The 21,937-nt window shown below is 33.0% G+C and overlaps 1 protein-coding gene across 1 annotated transcript in view; it reads right to left on the bottom strand.

Annotated features, from left to right (window-relative positions):
- Positions 1–945: 945 nt before the first annotated feature.
- The window catches only part of LOC143236236 (cholecystokinin receptor-like), a 44,087-nt gene continuing 23,095 nt past the window's right edge, over positions 946–21,937 (bottom strand). Inside the window, exons 4-6 of the mRNA XM_076474515.1 lie at positions 8,768–8,929; positions 7,424–7,948; positions 946–1,007 (exon numbers count right to left, since the gene is read on the bottom strand). Of these exons, the coding sequence (XP_076330630.1) occupies positions 946–1,007; positions 7,424–7,948; positions 8,768–8,929 (749 nt within the window). The remainder of the gene's footprint in view (positions 1,008–7,423; positions 7,949–8,767; positions 8,930–21,937) is intronic.

Raw genomic sequence — 21,937 nt, forward strand, 5'->3', positions numbered from 1 at the left:
TAACAATTGTAACACGGCTAGGCATCCGACGCAGAATCGCACAACTTTTGTAATAATTGTAATACGGTTATGTATCAGACGCAGAATCGCATCACAACTTTTGTAACAATTGTAACACGGCTAGGCATTAGACGCAGAATCGCACCACAACTTTCTAACACTTGTATTCTAGTTAACTATGAAATCTACTATCGCATCACAGTCTTTGTAGTAGTTCCAATGAACAGTGATGTGTTATAAAGTGTTGAACTTACCTGTCTTGACATGACAACGCACATGGAAAGTGAGAAATTGTCTTTTATTTTATTGTGCTTTCCGGCATCATGTTGACTGGGCTAGTTGAATAATTTGTTCATCCACAGTATTAACAACTGAAACCCACATTAGAACAAAATCTCTATTGAAAATCGCATCATTTATTTTACGAATATCTATCTATATGAAGCTAAATTTTTAAGCTCTTATTTCATGAGATAAGGTGAAAATAATCTTTATTAAAATAATAAATATCTAGTTACTCTTTCTATATTAACAGAATGTTTCACTAGATAAAAAGATCGAGGATTTCAATATGGCAACTAGAGACTGAGAGCCGATCAGAGGACCGAAGTACAGAAAGGTTGAGCACTTTTATTTGACGCAACGAGAGTATTAGCGGCCACACAAGAGTACATTGTCAACAGTTTTAACATTCTTTTGTAGTACTTTAAATAATAAATACTGTGAATAGTAACAAATAATACAGCATCAGTATGGAAACTGTAACTTGGGCGACTCAATATATCCTTGAATGTCAAAGTCTGGTCAAATATGTACTTAAATGAGGAATCTCATTCGTTTGTTTTGTCTTCTTTCGATTACAAAGAGATCATGATTTAAGCTAATTTATCTGCTATGGGTTAACTTTTAATGAGAGGGTTGTATTATTTGAACAAAGTGCTAAACTCATAGAAGGTTCGGCGTTTCCACTTCTCGCAATGAATGGCTTTCTAGTCCAGTAGCAGGATCTGAAACAGAAATGATTAAAATACATTAGTTATTAAATAAGTTGATAAATGGTTTATCATAGATATTTAAACAATACCTTTAAACCTTAACAGAAAGTTCCAGATCTTACCTAAAATGACCAATTTATTCTATCGAAGCTTCTAGCAACCACTGACTATGAAGCTAAGCAGGAATTATGTTGTCACCATATCATCGCTATCCATGCGTGGTCAGGTGGTTAATGCACTCGGCTGGTAATCAGAAGGTTACGGGTTCGAATCCCTATCACAATAAACATGCTCGACCTTTGAGCCGTGGGGACTTTATAATGTGAGGATAAATCCTCTTATTCGTTGGTGAAAGAGTAGCCCAAAAGTTAGCGGTGGGTGGTGGTGACTACCTGCCTTTCTCCTAGTCTTACACTGCTAAATTAAAGGGGGCTAGCGCAGATAGCCCTTGTGTAGCTTTGCGCGAAATTCAAAAACAAAAGTTATTTTAACTTGAGATTGCGACTGAAGGAAAAGCGAAATGCAAATAAAACACGATCTATATTATAATAGTGTTAAAACGATCGTAACAAAGTCAACCCATAATGAAGTGTGTGTTTTTTTAAAAGCAAAAGAGATTTCTGTTTAATAGTGCTTTAATAATTTATAAGAAAATTAATGGTTTTTATTTGTTGTTTTTTTTTGTAAATTTTAGCAATAAACTTCTTTCTTTGACTCCATCTCTCGGTTTTATTAATTTACTCATACATATCCTAGTTGCTTTTCTTCTGTTAATAGATGTATTATTTCTATATTAAAGTTGTAACGGCTTTCAACATGTTATACTATTCTAACAGTGTGCTGAGATGTTCTGAATTATCGTCATCTTCTTTTAATTTTACTCGGCATTTTATTGCTTTCAAATGTTCTAACAAACCATTGGATTGTTCTAACAAAAAAGCTAAATAAGAAAAATCAATGGTTACCAGAAGTATATTTTTGTGAGTGTATTTAGTAAATCGTTTGTTTAATTTCTTAACAAAGTCATCGAACATCTTATTCGTAGTTGCTTCAAAAACAAGGATTAAAATATTAAGATAATTGCATTAACCTTGTTCAGATATTTTATTATCTGTGGTATATGACATCGAAGATAATGCAGAATGATAAACTTTGAAACGAAGTTTACTTTCTATTACTTCTTTCTGTCTTTGCTGGTTAAAACGCTCATAGTTTTAGTTTAGCAGCTTCAATTTCATATACCACCCAGTTGACTTACTGTCTTATAAAAGAATGATATGAATGGTATTAAACTAAGACTTTAGTATTTATAGCCTAATTAGCCTGATGACCTCATATCATTGAAAAAATAATGAATTTAAGAAAGAAATATAACAGAAAGGCTTCTAACGGAAGAAATAAGACCTGAAAATGTGAGAACAGGTGATTAAACTGAGAAAGAAAATTCAAGGAGGAAATACTACGCTACTGGTAAGAAACCAAACGTAATTTTCTTATGTTATTGATATATTAATCAAAAGAAATTTGTTATGTATACTTTTGGTATGAATCAATAGCTGAAAGAAATAAGTGGAGCTTTAATAAAGCTGAAGCGAGAGAAGTTTTAGTTACACTACGATCTGACGATCGTAACAAATTGGTGACAGAAGTGGATTTTATCAATTGGTTAGAATTCGAAACCGAAAAACGAAAGAAAAGTTTGAAATTAAATCACCCCAACAAAGGCCGATAAAGAAATCAACTGAATGAAACATTACGTTGCCAGTAAGAAACAAAAACTAATGTTTTTATATGTTGTTCGTACGGTAATAAACAAAAATTAGCTTCTTTTATAAGTTGATGTAATTCAGTTCATCACAGGAATAAGTAAACTGTCTGGCATGGCCTGGTTGATATGGTGCTAGACTCACAGCGTTAGGGTCATAGGTTCGAATTCCTGTCACACCAAACATGGTCGCTCTTTCAGCCGTGAAACGTAATTATGAGTAGCTCAATAGTTAGCGGTAGACAGTTTTGACTAACAGCCTTCCATTTAGTTTATCACTCCTAAATTAAGAAAGGTTAACGCAGGCATCCCTCGTGTAGCTTGGTGTAAAACTCAAACCAATAAATATAACCTTAACATAAGTCTAAATATAACACGATGAAGTGGCTTTAAAACAGTCGTAACAAGTTCAAACCATAATGAAGTGTGTATTTAAAAATAACAACAACAAATATTTCTTGTTTATTAGTTGTTGTTGTTGCTTCTTTAAACTGTTAGCATTAGACTTCTTTATTTGACCCTTTCTCTCTCAGTTTATTGTTTCAATGGCTCTTCTCCCGTCGCTTTTGTTCCGTCAAACTGCCTGTATTATATATATTTATATTTAAACCTACACTAATGCCCCCTTCTGTCCAACCTTGCATTACTGTTTTTATATAATTAGGAATTTTACACTCATAATCATAGAGGGTTTCATAAACTCTATAGAGACCAAACAAGAAACGAAGCCGATCCATCCAGTGATTCTCTAACAACTTATTGTTGTAATCCCCTAATTCCTCATAAAATGACCAGAAAATGGGGAAGTTTAATCACGAGTTTCCAATGACAAATGCTGAATCTTGTTTTTATTCATATTTTAATCTTTTGCTCTTAAGAAACCAAAACGTATTTTGAAAGATGTGTGTGATATTTAAGTTATTTCTCATATACAAAATAATATTTAAAAGGTCGATGGTAATAGGAGTCGAAATACTTATGTAACATTAGAAATAAGTTTCACCTAATAATCTGAACTTTAAAGTTTTTCTTATCTTTAGTGATCCATATACGAGTATATATATATATCATTACTTCTTTTACATTTAGTACAGACAATACTTACACCTACACTACATATTTTAATTGCAGAAGTTAAACGCTACTGACATTGATTTGATAAAAGCGACTATAAAACCATGAATAAAATGTTTTGATAAACATTAAAATATTTGAATCTCAAGGTTTTGTTATTTTCAATACAGTGGCGGCTTATTATTAAATTTAACTAAGTTGTTTCACTGGAATTAATACATTAATGACATTTCCGAATTGTGAAGTCAAATCATTAAAAGAATCAGAAGGTATGAGTTACGATTTTGAATTGGAAACACACAGAAAATCACTGAACTAAAACATAATATGTTATATCAAAGCCCACAGATATTCCCGCTAAGTTATAGTTTATATCGTAGATGGCAAATGTTTCCACCATTGAATATTCTACATCAAAGCTAGCAGATGTTCCAGTCAAATTATAGTTTACAGTGTTGTTCTCAGAAAGCTACATCTGTTTTATCTTATACTACAGCTAGCAGATGTTCCACTGAAATTACAATTTACAGCGTAGCTCGCAGAATCCTTCCGCTATTTTATCTTATATTACATCTCGCAGATGTTCTATTCAAATTATAGTGTACAGTGTAGTTCACATAACGCTACTGGTATTTTATCTTGTATCAAAGCTAGCAGAATTTCCAGTTAAATTATAGTCCACAGCGTAGCTCGCAGAATGTTTCATCTATTTTATTTTATATCACAACTCGCAAATGTTTCCACTTAGTGAAATGAGAAGAGGTCTTTCCTTTGTTAAGCTTTTTTATCAAGCTGATTGTACCCATTTGCCTATCAACATATCCTTCTCTCTGTGTTTTATGAACCCGAATCTCTATTTGATCGTCCTATGAACTATCCTTATTTAAACTTCGTCTTCATCTGTAATACGGATGAAAATATAGCAAATCAACCACATTAGTTTATCTGTAATTAGACGCGTTGACGTTCTTTCTATTTAAAGTAAATGTCTAGCTTCCACTACAATGAAGAAAAACTACATGTAATTTAAATTCAACAGCTCGTGTTATAATGAAATGACTGAATTAGAGCGATGCAGTTACAATACACCATAACTCCATTTACAATACTGTTATCAGCGTATCTTAAATATATATATATCATTTACTTTTCCATCACACCTTCTCTCTATATCTGCAAACCAGACATTGTATATTAGTAAATAACAGCGGAATCGTAATCCTTTAATGAACCTCTCCTAATCTGTAAAACGAACGTCCAAGATGCTCGTAATTATTTTAGAAATATTGTTGACGGGGAACGTTCTTACCTGTACCTTTATCGCGGTGCAGTGCAGAGAACTGAAATATATCACTTATAAATCACCCAGTAGAAGTTCCGCACGGGGATTCTGCTCAATTCAGGGAAATAAATCAGTTTAACTGATGCAGTCTGTCAACTGAGGAAATAAAAACTTCTAAAATCGCAATATTTCAGAAATATCACGTTCTTGAAGAGGTGAAATATTTTAGAATGTGTTATTTTAAACCTATGTGAAAATAGTACACTACTAAAAAAATCGTAGGATTAATAAAGAATTGACAAACATTTTATACAGTTAACACCAAATTAGGACACTATTTTGAAGGTTACTTTTAGTTATTTTCGTTCTTTCTATTTACTCTATTGAAAATGTGATATAGTGAGTTTCTGGTTACTGTGGTACTAACACTCCCTTCTATCAATATTTTATTCGATGAAATAACTATTCACGGCTAGAAACGAAATCTCCATTTATTTGTTTACTAGCGAAGTTACCCGGCATTAGTAGAGTTACTGGTTGATTTAATCTAGATGACTCTGTCGGTGTGACCCATTTCAGCACAAAAGTATAACCTACATATTTTTGTTCTTTTACGGGAAAGAACTGTTTACAAAGCTAGTCTTCCCTCTAATTTGTCCTCCGATTCTGAAGTTAATAATTGATATTTGTTTGTTTGGTATAAGTTCTGTTTTTAAAGCACCAGCTGGGTACGCGGTTTTTGAAAAATGTTACCTTTTGAAAGCTACAATTTAACTTTCCATTAAAGTCTTGCCTTTAATGTTTGAACTAACTTATTAACAAACGATAAACGTTTTCTTCGTTTATGTTAAACCAACATATATCTACATGGAGCTTCATTATACTACTTTGAGTTTCTGAAATAACTTTGTAATTACATCATCGATATGTCGATGTCATCTTTGAATACAGATATTTGAAAAAATAAGTCGGAAATCCGTTAATCCTAATATGATAAAATTTATAAACTATACAAACATCCTCTTAAAGAAAATAAAACTATAGTAAACTAAAGTCCCTCCCATATATATCAACTCTATATTCTAGACAATTGTGAGTAAAACTTCAATGTCGATGCTTCTTCAAAACGACAAAATAGTTTCTAACAATGTCGTTAGTGTTTGTTTTCTTTCCTGTGAATTAAGTCTATAATTACTACCAAGAAATAACCAACGACGTGTTATTCAGAGTACATATCACCATGGCATTGTGGTGAACAAGGAATAGGTATCGTAGAGAGGTATATACTCTGAAAAATACTGTTAATCTGTTAACGTACCGACGTAACATTATATCTAATTTTGTGAATTGAAGGAATGACTTTTCTTATGATGAAGACTTCTTTTGAATTGCTTTTAATTTTGGTTTTAACTTCACTAGTTAATTGAAATATGGATCATAGATCCTTTCAACTCTAAAACTAATGGTAAAAATTAACAAGATAAAGTTTCTATTCATGTGATTTCATTTACACTCTAATCAGACCATTTAAAAAGGTTTTTGTTTGACCTACTTTACTTTAATGGCATCTTTAAATGATGTCAATATTTTTAGGTAAAGGTCGAACATTCCGTTAAAGAAATAATAGTAGTTTGACATATTGAAGGGAAAAATGCTATAAAAATGATGTTGTGTTTATGCAACTTAGTTGCGAGTATGTTTAACTTCAGATCAAACACAAGGCTATCCACCTTTTCTCTCCAAATATGCATACCGACATGTTCCTAAATCGTTTTTAAGACAGCAGGCTGTATGTGCCCTCTAGAATAAGGATTATATCTCTCGGCTCAGATCACCATTATTAAAACAACAGCTCAAAGAAGATATGCCATTTTAAATTAATTATGATTTAAAGTTTTTATTTCAAATTTTGGTATAAATGCTTGGGAACAAAGAAATGTTTATATTTGTTATGATTACGCATTACAGAAACCCTAAAAAAAGTTCACCGCCCACGATTTTTCAGAAGAAACTTTATCTCATGAAAGCCGCTATCGAGACGCAGTGGAAGCAGATAGAGGATAATTGGTAGGAAAAAATGTGATTTCTGATACTAGTATGTTGAACTTAATCATTGTTTCCAAAAAGGGTAAATGAGCTTCCACATATAAACGATCTTTATGACAAGTGCAGTAATTTTACTGTAGGCCTAAGGCTAAGATGTCTCGGACTAAAGATTACACATTTTTCATCACGCTGTAAATCAAAGCGTAACTACAGTTAAGAAGAAATATCTGAATCGATGTGACGATTATTTAAAATGCTTACTGTTATGAGCGGAGACAGCCCGAACACTGCACATACTGTTCAAGGTCACAGACTTCTTACTCAACCTGGAGGATCTCCATCGACGTCGTCGTCTGCAGCTGAAGATGGACATGAAAGCTTGTCTGTACTTACTATGCATGAAAAAGTAAATAACAGGATTACAAGAGGATGAGAAGTAAGCCATAAGATGAATGACAGAAATTGCAGTTGGGGGCAGTTTCCGGTAGATGGCTTTCGGGTCATAAAGTGCCCAAGTATTAATAACAAACAGCGGGGCCCAACAGATGAAAAAGTTCATAACAATAACAAATAGCATTCGAATAATACGTTTCTTAGCAACTCGACCTTTGTTATAATTTCCTTTAATCACCAAGTGGCGTTGAACCATCATACGAGAACGTGACGTCAGAGAAAAAGTGCTGTAACTTTTGTCTTCAGTTGTTTGTAAAACGACTGATTTTCTTCTGGTATTTCTATTGGTAGGTAAATCTTGACTTCGATTGGCTAAGAAACGAAGTGGGAACGCTGCAAGAAACAAATAAATGATAAAGAAATGATTTTTAACAAACAGGTCCTTCAGGTCCTTCACAAGATGGTATTGAGTAAAAAAGTGCCGTGAACTGAAAAAACAGATATTCCAATTAAAATTTTTCAACAATAGATAAATTTTATGTTCAACGATATAACTGTAAAACGTTCTGAACGAAAAAATAAGTATAAAAAATGTACATAACAAAATTACGACATTAACGATAAACTTTGCTAGAAGTTTACACCTCATAGTTTCATATATTTTTCATCTTCATATAGCGTAAGAGAATTTTCCTAATTAAAAAAGTTCTTTATTTGGTTCACATTCAGAGACAAACACGTTGTGTCGTACGTTATTTTTTATTATTTTACTTTATATCTTAACTGTAAGGAGATACTTCATAGTGACCAAAAAATAAAGAAAGGAAAGTTTATTCTTTCCCATTTGTTTCCCTTTTCCTTTGGGCAAGTTCTGTTGTCGAAAAATTTCCTATTAAAATTCAGTACATTCTTTTTGTGAGAGATAAAACTGCAGGTTTGATGTCATTATTATTTTAATGAATCAGAAAATCCGATTTCATAAAATATTAATACGAGTCTTGTGTCATGCACATTATTACGTACAAAAACAAAAAAGACATCAAAACAACAAGGCCACTACAGGCTACCTGAATGTCTAGTTGTAGAATCAGTGAGGCAAGAAAAAATGCTGATTATTTATTGTGATAGATTGGATGCAGACTAGCGCACCCATACGGAACTCTTTACAATTATACTAAAGTGAACTTCTGAGAATAAGAAAAAGTCTTTTACCTTCAGTTTCTCTGTGCAAACCAGTATATAGGGTGTGAATGATGAGAGAGTACATTACTATCATGATTAAAAGTGGGACGACAAGCAATACACCATCCAGGTAGAGGTTGAAAACGCGTTCCAATGTCACATTGGGCCACACATCTCGACATTTGTAGCGATCTAAGAAGGGTAAGAAAATACGATACTACCTTAAGTTTTAACACAAACCTGCATGTAAAAGCAAAACGAATTAAACCATCGTTTAACAATTATTTTCTGTGGAATATGAAAGAAAAATCTTAGAAAAAGTCAGAATAACTTATATCTCCCGAGATAAAAACAAATAACAACTATACATCTTTCTCTACATTATCAAGTAAAATCAAAAGTAAAGAGGAAAGTTTGTTGGTTTGTTTTTAATTTTGCGCAAAACTACACGAGGGCTATCAGCGCTAGCTGTCCATAATTTAGCAGTGTAAGACTAGAGGGAAGACACATAGTCATCACCACCCACCGTCAACTCTTGGGCTACTCTTTTACCAACGCATCGTGAGATTGACCGTCATATTATAACGCTCCCACGGCTGAAATGGCGAGCATGTTTGTTGCGACGGGGATTCGAACCCGCGACCGTCGGATTACGATACTAAGAAATTAGACATGTGGATATGTTATGGTTGTGTTTAAAAATGTTGGCTTACCTGCAAGCCTGTAAACAGATGCTAAAGCTCGTGGAATCAGTGTTTATTTGTGGTCTAAAAGAAGTTCTGTTCATACTTCCTTAACACTCCTGGCAAAATCCTCGAGTTATATTCATTTTAACAACAGAGGAAATAAGGCGAAAGATGGCACTTTCCTACCATTGAAAATTTGTTAATAGTTATTCAAACAAAGACCGAAATTAGAAAAATAAAACTGAGATAGAAAACTAAAATTTGGGAATGTTAAACTTAAACTATTTTACAAACTACAAAGCGGAATTGTCAAAGTATGAGTAATACCGTTTAGAAAACTTGACGTCGGTTATGTCTTCATCAGTGCAAGAGCTTCTATGTGCTGAATACCTGTCTCGATTCATTAGGGTACAAGTAAGCAAGAAGCATTTAAAATTTGCCTAAAAAACGCACTGAAAGCTGTCGGTTCTCTCATCCAGTACGGAAAAATTCATATAGAAAAGCTTCCCGGTTTGTTTGTTTTTTCAAACTAGAAATTTCAGAATCACGTGAGACAAGTCGAAATTCAAACTATTCATTGACAAAAACTGTTACTTAACTTGATAACAGATGTCGCTGTGTGGCTCTAGTTAAAGAAAAGGTATTAAGCAGTTTTTGTTAATTTCAAAGTGCGCACTCTGACTCACAAAAGCGTTGCACTTGATCCAGACAAGTAAGGTCAATTTAAGTGACTGACAAAGAAAAAAAATATTTTTCACTCGGGTACATTGGAGAAAAAATAATATCGGTTTTGTTCCACTTATCGCAGAAGCAACATGACATTCCCTGTCCAAAGTGTTATTGTAAGACTGAAACTACACATGTATGAAAAATACGCATGACCTATTCTCCCTACTTTAAGGTCAAATCCCTCTTATTGCGAGACAACACTTAGGAAATGTATTAATACAAATGAAAGAAAATGGTGATACATTCTTCATGACCAGGATAACAGTCTGTTGTAAGACATCCCCTCTGCATAGCTAGTACCCATTTGTACAGCTACCTAGACTAAAAACTGGGTCAAGAAATGTCCTCGAACACGGAACAGCAAATCACAAGCTAGCCTCGGATAATCAACCATCGGACTACAAGACCAAAAGTATGGAGTCATTGGTCTACGATGTTCTAGTAACCTGGCTTCCTCCTTACTTCATAGGACACTCATTTGGTCTAGCATGGCCAGGTGATTATGTTGCTCGACTCGCAATCTGAAAGTTGCCGGATCGAATCGCTGTCATAATGTGACAGTAGATCCCACTTTTCTTTGGTAAAAGAGTATCTCAAGAGTTGGCGGTGGATGGTGATGACTAGTTGCCTTCCCTCCAGTCTTACACTGCTAAATTAGGGACGGCTAGCACAGATAGCCCTCGAGTAGCTTTGTGCGAAATTCCAAAACAAACAAACAAACATTACGTGAAAGTCAGTCTCTTTTCTTTTGAATTTCGCGCAAAGCTACACGAGAGCTATCTGTGCTAGCCGTCCCTAATTTAGCAGTGTAAGACTAGAGGGAAGGCAGCTAGTCATAACCACCCACTCCCAACTCTTGGACTACTCTTTTACCAACGAATAGTGGGACTGAACGTCACAATATACGCCCCCACGGCTGGGAGGGCGAGCATGTTTGGCGCGACGGGGATGCGAACCCGCGACTCTCGGATTACGAGTCGAACGCTTTAACACACTTGGCCATGTCGGGCCCTAGAGTCCTAGTAATAAATGAGTGTTTAGTTCTTGATGTCAAAACGTTGTTCTCTCCTTATCAATAAAAGTGTTAATACTCATACCAGCTGTTCTGAGATTCATCTTTATTTCAAGTGGGTTTCTTGTCATCAAGAACTAAAAACTACAATACAATGTTTGTTTTTTGGAATTTCGCACAAAGCTACTCGAGGGCTATCTGTGCTAGCCGTCCCTAATTTAGCAGTGTAAGACTAGAGGGAAGGCAGCTAGTCATCACCACCCACCGCCAACTCTTGGGCTACTCTTTTACCAACGAATAGTGGGATTGATCGTCACATTATACACCCCCACGGCTGGGAGGGCGAGCATGTTTAGCGCGAACCCGCGACCCTCGGATTACGAGTCGCACGCCTTACGCGCTAGGCCATGCCAGGCCACTACAATACAAAGTAAAATACTTTATACCCATACTAATTAATAACCGAGCATTTTTGGTTTTAGTTGTAGTTGTTTTTCAACCACGTAACTCGATACTCCCCAACATTAAGTTCACCTGTGAACAGGAAAAAACTAGTTAAATAGCATTTCTTAACCTCAAGATCACTAGAACCGATTCACAATTCAAAACAGAAATCTACAGACAAATCACCCATACTGGATCATCCATTCCCTGGGACTCAGCACATGAAACAAAACAAAAATTCAACATATTAAGAATCCAAATAAACACAGCTACAAAACTATGTTCACCTGATAAAATTAACAATGAAATCAACAAAATAAAACAACGCTTCATCAACATCAATAAATTATCTTCAAAAAACGTGGAAAAAATTATACGCACACACCTAGACCAACAACAAACATACAACAATAAATCCCAAGATACAACAAACTACAAAACCTTATATTGCTGCATACCATATATTTCCGACATCAGCGAAATGATAACCAACATTTGGAAAAAAAAAAGTATAACAAAACACAACATTCCAGTAAACAAATTTATTCAAAACCAGGTTCAAAACTACTATGTAAAAGCTACACTGACAAACACAACACCAATACAACTTATAAAATACAATGCAACAACTGCCACGACTTCTGTATTGGAGAAACAAACAGAAAATTAGAAAGTAGATTCAAGGGAGAAAAAAAACATCTTCACACGTTTTGAACACTGCAAATCAAATAAACACAACATAACCACGGAAAACACTCAGATACTATGTAGGGAAACAAATATAAACAAACATAAAATCAAAGAAGACCTACTTATAAAACAACTAAAACCAAAATTAAACCAATATAAAGAAACACCTTTATACCTATACTAATTTTAATAACCTATCACCTAACTGCAACGCCTGTTAACCTAAAGATGACCTAGGAAGGTCGAAACATTGTTCTCTGCTTATCAATAAGGGTTTTTAGTTCGTTGTTTTTACTCATGTAGTTTATTTTATAAGATTTTTTCTCACAGCAGTTTAATTGGTTAAATATTTTAGATAAAATAAAACTCGTAAGGCATGATGTAGTAGTTAATTGTATATTTGTATCACCTCGTATTAATAATTTTTGTCGTGTTTTCATGTATAGCCTTAATAGTTTTTTTATCACTGATGTCAACTGTCTTAACAATATTAATTATTACCATAATTAATAATTGGTAATTATCATACCTACTCTTTTAGTTTTCATATCAGTTTTTAGACCAATTTGGGCTGTTGATAATTTCCTAGTGGCTCAATGTAAGCTTCAGTTTTATAACACCAAAATCCGGAGTTCGATTCTTTGTGGTGGACGCAGCGCAGAATGTGTAGCTTTAAGCTAAACAAGCAACATGAACAACAAACTGCTGGTAATGGATCCTATTATGAAATATAAGGCTCTTTAATAATTACAAACCAAGATTTATTAGCATGATAAAATCCATGTATATTTTAAAATTATTTACGTACTGCAAAAATATTTTAACGGATGTTTATTCTGACAGAAAATAAAAAAACATGGGAAGAAGGTTTTGCTCATGCAATGACCATCGACTAGAGACAGGGCATGGCCAATTATTACTATGTCCAAAATGTGAATCCAAAATTTCATGATTCGTGATTCGTTGCTATAAAAACGCGCTCCACAATTTGGGGTCTTGGATACGCGATAGGACTGACGACCGTTATTCGATCAGACACGGCATTACAAGAGTTGAGAATAGATACTGTTGATTAGCTGACTTTTTTTAAATATCACTTATAAATTTGGATATGGTTATTTTTAACTCAGTGAGAAAACTTGAGCCTAAAAAACAATCCATCAATTATACGAAACGTTATACACAGACAACAATTCAGAGATGTTTTCTTTTTGTAACTATTCCATTATCATAAACAATACTTTTAGCTTACATTTAACAAGACGTCTGACTTAAGCTTGTAATATTGTTACGATGTTCAAGATGATGACCATAAAAATTATAATTTTAAAACCTTCCGGATATGAAAAGTAAAGAACCAAGACATAAGTCTTTTCCCTCATATTTTATCAGTTCTGCACGAAAACTAGTCATCCTGGGCTTACATATGTCTTGTAGTCATGAGAACAAACGCCTTCAAAAACTCGTCTAGACGATGCCAAAAGCTTCAGTGCAAATCTTCTAACTTTAAATTTAGAAGAAAACTGTAATCACCTAAAAACTCTGAAAACAGAGATGGGAAATCATTTTAAACACGTATTCCACTACTTCAAAATCTTTGTGGATTGTATGGATGTCAGAATATACGAAGGAAAGAAAACATTCAGTAAAAGGAAACAAAGATCTTGTCGCTGAAATATGCGTTTTGATAATCTATAGATCAAATAGACGTGTGAGTAAAAACCCATAAGATTAGTTGTACTATAATAATTCAACATATTTTGAAATTTAATATTAAAAGCACTTTGTATCTAACTTTAATACATATTTTACGAAACACCTCTTGGTGATTAAAGCGCTTTGAAGAAATATAAACAAAAATATTTTATAAGCATAGTAAATTAGTCATACGAATATCGTTATATTTTAATATAGAGATAAAACAAGATAACAATTAAATTACACAAAAGCAATAAAACAGATTGAGTATGAATATGTCACAATATTCTCATGCGATTAATTCTACTTCGTGTAAACTATGGCTAAATCTAAATTTTAAAAAAATAATTAATGGTCATTGGATTGTCGGCCCATGGCCTACAATAGACAGCGCTGTCATCACATAATCCCAAAAATATCTTCTTTTTTGCAATTCAAGTGAAAATAATGTAATGTTAACACTCCTACGAAAAGACGTTTCTAGTCCTGATTTCTCCAAGCCCGTTCCCCTGGCTGTGGTTTCGCTAGATAATAGATAGGGACAGTGGGAATCTTGTTAATCCATTCATTAATGGATTTAAATGGCAATTTCATTTAAATACAAAATTATTAGCCTAATATTAATAACCTTTCAAGTTGCTCTGGGGCCTATTAGGCCCCACTTTTCGTAGGAGTGTTAAAATGGCTTCGCTTCTAGACGACTGTGGAAATGACTTCAATGCTTCTCACAGTTTTCATCTAAGGTTTTCAATCTTATAAACGTGTTGGTTTTGACTTTACTGCTTCTCACAGTTTTCATCTAACGTTTCCAACCATATAAACCTTTTGGTTTTGACACAGTTTAAGAATATCATTCAGATTATTCTAAAGAAAAAATGTAGAAACCAGAAGGTCAATAACATTAGATTATTTAAACTTTTCCGTTGCCATTTTATCGAAGGGATTTGTTTTCATTTTAATGTAATGTAAGCTGAAGCCACATCTACGATAATTAAGAACAGACCGGAACTAACATTTTACATTTCAAAATTTTATTGTTTCCTCAATTTTTATGTTGTTCAGATGTACCGAATTTTAGCTAAAGTTTTATATAATGAAAAAGCATAATAATCAGATTGTATTATATATGAACTAATATCGTTATTTGGAAGTTCTAGTGGAAGTATGTTGTGAGAAAAGCATAATGTACATAATCAAAGTCCAGACGTTATTTAAAATGTATTCAGGTTTGATTTATTGAAAAACGGTTATTAGAAACATCACTTGATGTCTGCTTTTTTTAATGTATTGATCTGAAATAAATTCTTTGTTTGTTTGTAGTTAATCACAAAGCTAGCTACACAATTTATTATTTATGCTATATCACCATGACCATTGAAACTCCGTTACTAGTTATGCACCTCTAAGAGGGATTGATGTGAGATAAAACTTTTACCTTGTATTATTATTATTATTGAACCAGATGGTTCAAAATCGTTTCGATCTCATCTCAGACAGAGTTCAAACGTGGTAAATATATACAGATACTTCAAATGTACATGTAATAAATACACTATGTTATGAATTATTAGATATCTCTTTGCAGCTTAAGCTAATCCAGTTAGCAGCCAAGAAGTCTGATTTGAAAGAGCTACTTAGGAACAAAATAATGTCATAATTTTTTACAGATTATGTTGGTCTAACTAGCATCTAAGATGCTGGGTGTGAAAATTTTACTTAAACATAGCGAAATGTAGTGTATTTTCACGTTTATTTTAATCTGATTAACAACCAAGAAGCAACGTTATGAAAACTTTACTTAAAAACAGTTTTTAGTTATTATAATTTATCTCGGACGAGTCTCCGATTTATGTTACATACGTTACGTATTACGATTTTAAATAGACGGAAAATTTATATTTAATGTGGAAGTTAATTAAATGTCAATATGTATTAAATTTATGATATTTACCAACAAGATTGATACACACAGTTTTCTTTCTTAATACAAATATGTTTTTATATACAAATAATAATACAATTTTAATAATGGTTATTACGAATATTACAAATAATGGTTTATATTCAAAATTTTACAAGCTCACAACAAATATTCAGACCTCTATCTTGTTAGAATTAAATATTTTATCGACAGTCCAGGTCCAGAAAGAGCGAATTAATTTTATATTGCACACAGATACATTTCCACTTGAAGGGAATGCTAGCTAGCTCTATTCTTGTCTGGCCTAACATGATTCAGAAGCTTTTTTAAAAAAAAAAAAAAAAGGCATATATCTAACGTTCTCGTGAATATACTGACATGGGAAATTAATTCTTTGAAGTTGAACGGTCCTTAAAGTCCGAAATCTATAAACGTTCCTGGTCAAATATCTGTAGTTTTCCTATCAATAACGTTAATCACAATTATAGCTTCCGAGGCTTATAGTATACTGACTTTAGCTGACCAGCTACTGTATCCCGGCGTGTCGTTTCATAAACCTTAAGGTGACATTTTCGAAAGTTCAACAATATTCGAAGATACTAATGTGTTTTCGTAAAACATATATTGGTAATTCTTACGCTCGAGAATCTTCTACAAATTTAAAGAACAGGCGGGGATTGCGCAATACACAATTAACGATATAAGTTACATACATTTTTTTAACAAATATATATTAAACTGAAACAAACATAGGTATTAAAATGAATATACGTTAGTAAATCTGTTACACAATTTACTACAATGTAATTTCACAAACTGGATAGCAGAGAATATCCTGAATATCCAATTGTAATATAAGGATAAAGTTATATTTGAAGATACTTAACACCAAAAACAAAATGAAAGTAAACGAAAATATGTTTACAGTCTTGTCTCAAGGAAGCAGTGTCTTCCTAAACAGCTCTTTCATCACTATTGTAAAACGTTGTTGAAGAACAAACATTAAAAACGTTTCCATAAAAAAGCTAATATTTTGAAAAGTTCCTCTCAGAAATACATGGTCTGGGGTTCGAATCCCCGTCACACCAAATATGCGCGCCCTTTCAGCTGTGGGGGCGTTATAATGTGACGATCAATCCCACTATTTGTTGGTAAAAGAGTAGCCCAAGAGTTGGCGGTGGGTGGTGATGACTAGCTGCCTTTCATCTAGTCTTAAACTGCTAAATTAGGGACGGCTAGCGCAGATAGCCCTCGAGTAGCTTTGCGCGAAATTCAAAACAAACAAACAAAAATACATATATATATATATATTTAAGCAATAACATGATATATATATATATAATTAAAGGGTTATTAAATTTAAATATGAATTAATATTTCTATAAATATACATATATATTTATCACCTCATAAATATCTTGAACGTGATGGTCTGAAAATAATTTACGAGCGAAATCCTTATACGAATAAATTAAAATAAATAGAATAATTATAGATTTTTCTCGAATTTTACGGTACTATGTATTTACGCTATTAATTTTTTTATTGAAAATAAGTAAGACATTTGCTTTTAAAACTTCTCTCAAAACTATATAAGAACTAGCTGCACGCAACAGCTTTTTTATAAATTTATAAATTTCTAATTCTAATTTATAAATTAGAGTGAAGACAATTAGTGAACTGTTGCACATGGCATACTTTTATCTGGCAGGATATATGTGTATGTATACTGCGTGGTTCTTAGAAATGAAAAGCGCTTATATTTAGCAATGAAACAATGAATACAAAAAAACCTTGTAAAATTCATAATTCTCTTTCACAACACGGTTTGTTTTAAATAACAATTATTTCATTTCTTAGCTTTTTCGTGCTAAGAGACTGACTCAATCAGATAATAGGTTAGAAATCCACTCCCTGTCAGTACCAGCTGGGGTGGATTTAACTCGTTGTAAAAGAACCAATCTGTTAAAGATGGTGAATATTCAAGTAACAATTTCTCAGCTAATAAAAAAAATAGTCTTCCAGTGATACTGTTTGAAAAGCAGAAGAAAACGGCTTCACTGCCCTTATCTGGGAATTAATGTTTAACATCGAAAACACGTTTCGAATACTTTTAACGACTGAAATACAATAACATTGCAATGTGGTTGTAACAATATCTACTGTATCTCAAACATTGTATTTTGTTAACAGCAGTATTATGACATAAATATAAAAGTTTAATGTCTATCAACAAAAACTTTACTGAATATGCGGAAATTTCACAATATAGGTTTAACAATATAAGATAATTTCATCTACATATAAATTTAACAGAAACAAAAATCAATATTAAAAGAGATATGTAACAATAACTCTGTCACACCTCCCTCCTTAAATACCCCCCAGTGTCACAGTGGTATGTATGCTAGAAACCGGTTTGTGATACACATGGCGAGCAGATCACAAATAGCCTCCTGCGTAAATTTTTGCTTAACGACAATCAATCAATCCATCTTAAATAATTAAGAACTGGCTTTGGACAGTTTTAACTAATGTATATTTTATGATCCCACATTACAGTTTGTACCCAGGGATATTTTCAATTAGTGTAGCGTTTTTTGTTTAATTTATTTTGGTTCAGCTTACTTTTTAAGTTATAACAAACTAGCATCTATACATACATATACAATGAGAACAATACATTAAATATATTATCAAAGAATTATAGAACTTCATTAATCATCACTTTATAAAACTCAATCAATACAAATAACCTTATGATCATAAAATTACATAGCACGTGAAAGATGTTACCAACCCCATCTTCCAATCATATTCTTGTCATGATTAACTCGAATTTAACAGTCTTCTGTTTTTGCCCTTCATATGGTTCAGAAATGTCAACGATCTATGATCAGTGTAAATGACAATAGGTTATTGTGGTGCATACACATTAAAATATACTAAAGCTAACAATAAAGTTAATGTGTTTTTTTTTCACTGTGGGATAATTACTTTGTCATCTGATTGTAATAGAATAGCATCAGCAACACAATCGCTGCCATCAACAGCTAATGCAAGAGGCTTATCATAGTCAATTGCCATCAATACAGGATAAGTGCAAAATAAAAATTTGACCTCTTTAAATGTAGATTGACGTGTTTCAGGTCACTTGCACATTTTATTTTTCTTTAGTAGGTTTGTTAATGGTACAATGATGTCAGTAAAACATTTACAAAACATCCAATAGTAAACTAGCAATTCCCAAAAATCTCTTCAAACTTTTCTTATTCGTAAAAGTTGGATAATTTACAACACAATTAACTTTCATCCGATTGAAGTGTTCTTCGAAAGCTGAAAGAGGTTTCAAAAGGAGCAACAAGAATTTTCTGGCTGGGTTTTCCAACCAAGTGACAGATACGACAAGTTTTACAAAACTGAGAAACAAAGTTATAATTTTGGCCAAAAGAAATCTCTCATAATTTTGTCACATGTCTTGTTGACTCCTAAATGGCCTCCCATGAGAAATGCATGGACAACTTTCAACATTTCAAAACAGCATGCTTTGGAAACACGATTTGATAAACCACAACCCAGTCTTTTAAAGCTTGCACATCAACTGGACTCCATTTAAAAAATTCTCCAGTTCATCTTTTGGGAGTGCATATTTAAATAGTGAAGAGATCTGTGGATTCTTTGCTTGCTCAGTGATCAGTTTATTTTTATCAAACGGATCTTCACCAGGTGAACCACATCTCTTATATCCATTATTGTCACTCACTGAGGAATCATCGGTAGGACAGTTATTCGCAAGATCTCCGTCGAATGTAAAAAATGTTTGAGACAAATTTGTAATATCGTCCTCTTAATACGTGTGTATTATTTGTTTTCGCCTAATTTCTTAGCCTAAGCTCGAGTCACAGCACGCGAGGGAAACAAGTATGAATTTTCTTCAACAACAACATCGTCCTTAGGTGAAAGTAATTGGTTTGCTAATCATTTTGGTTGCAGAAACAAATTTTCCTCCAGCCAAATCTTTTCCCAACAATAATGGTGCAATCTTAATTGGTAAAGTAGATCTTACTCGAACGAACACTGGTTCTGAAACTAGGTCTGATGTTAAATAAATATTATGAAGAGGAACATTAAGAAAGCCATCATCAATACACTGAGAAATAACACTTACCAACGGCAGAACTCGAAATTAAAGATAACAACAATGCCTAAATCACCATAATATCACGTAGAATATCTATGGTCATGGAATTAGCAGTGTAATTTCTCAAAGACACAAAACCAACAGACGAAAAAGATCTAAAATCCTCCCTAACTACATCAGTTTTTCATAAGTGGCCAAATCAATAACATCGGGTGACCTATTAAAACTACGTTCATATGTGGACACGAACGCATTGGTTGTTGCCTTCTTCTCTGTTCTTTTTTTTTCAAACATCAACACCTGGACATAAAATGACCAGGTTTTTAACAAAAAATGGCAGACAGACCTTGATGGTTTTGGTGAAGTTTTATCCTGTCTATCAGAAGATTTAGAACTAGAGAAGCTGGGTGTTTTAGAAAAGTCCTCAACTTAGTGGATTGAATAAATCAAATCAAGGTTTTTACTGAAATGATAGAAATTTTTGCTCAGAGAGAGCAGCTGCTTCCTATAGTGTCTCAACTGTGTTTTCATCCAATTATGTCTGAAGGTTCTCACGAGTACAACACTTAAGTTTTTAAATCAAACATAATTGTCTTAGTTTCTCGAAACTGTTGCCACTAGGCACAGAATTACACCAACGATCAAAAATACTTTTTTTTTGTGAGGAAATTCCATATACGTTTTGGCGATAAGCCTCCAGTACTAACTCGTATGCTTTAAGGATAGCTGATTTAATCTTATCACATTCGTATAATCTTTTAATGAGAAAGCAGCATAAACTTCTTGTGCTTTACCAGATAAAATCACTTTGTAACAATAATTACCAATTTACGATGGACCATTCCGTCATTTGAACAATCTTTTCAAAACGTTCGAAATATTTATGGTGGTACTTTAACATATGGATTAAGTTCAGTTATTATTTTACTTTGGTCGATTGAAATTGAGTAGTATTTCCATTTATTTCAGCCTAGCTTCATTATTAGCTTCAATGCAAGATTTTTCATCTTCAAGACGTTTATCTTTACTTTCAGTTTCGATACGAGCTTGTTTTTTCTCGACTTCGATACTAACTTGTTCAAGTTTTTTTTTTTAGATTTAGCTGGATCTCTAACTTGTCTATATCACTTAATAAAAACTAGCCAGTGTAGACACTAATGCTTCCTCAGAAAATAATTCATGATTGACTAGTACTTCAATATACACTTTTTAAGGTCACTCTTTTCTCATTTATTTCTAAACCTCTAGTTCTAAAATATTGGCAATTTTGACTAATTCATTTTTGTTATATCTTTCTACCTGTTCAAAGGGGTTATTTAAGAAAATCTTGATAATCAGGCATGACCAAATCTTATTGGCACTAATAAATATATATTTAGTTATGATTTGAATTTTAATTAAGATTGAATTTTTACCGGGTTCAGATCTCGGACACGAGCCTCCAACTTATTATGTTACGCATTACAATTTCAAATAACTTGAAACTGAGTTAAATTGTAACTTAGATTTAGAAGTTAAATAAATGTCGATATGTATTCAATTTATGATACTTGCCCACAAAATTGATGCACACAGTTTTTTTTAATACAAATGTATTTCAATATACAAAGAATAACACAATTTACAATAACGGTTATTACAAATAATGTTTGATACACAAAAGTTTCACTAACTCACAAATGATATTGCGTCCTCTATCTCATGCAGATATCCCTTGATATTTTATTGAGGATTCATGATGAGCGAAAAATTTCGAGTTGATGTATATACAATTCAATTTGCCGGAAGTTAGTTAGCTCTGTATTCTTTTTTCTTCACTGGTTACACGTGGAATTTATCCGCCGATAAAGTTATGTAATGTGGCGTAAAAATATTAATG

This window comes from Tachypleus tridentatus, chromosome 13 (genome assembly GCF_004210375.1).
Source record: "Tachypleus tridentatus isolate NWPU-2018 chromosome 13, ASM421037v1, whole genome shotgun sequence".
NCBI lineage: Eukaryota > Metazoa > Arthropoda > Merostomata > Xiphosura > Limulidae > Tachypleus > Tachypleus tridentatus.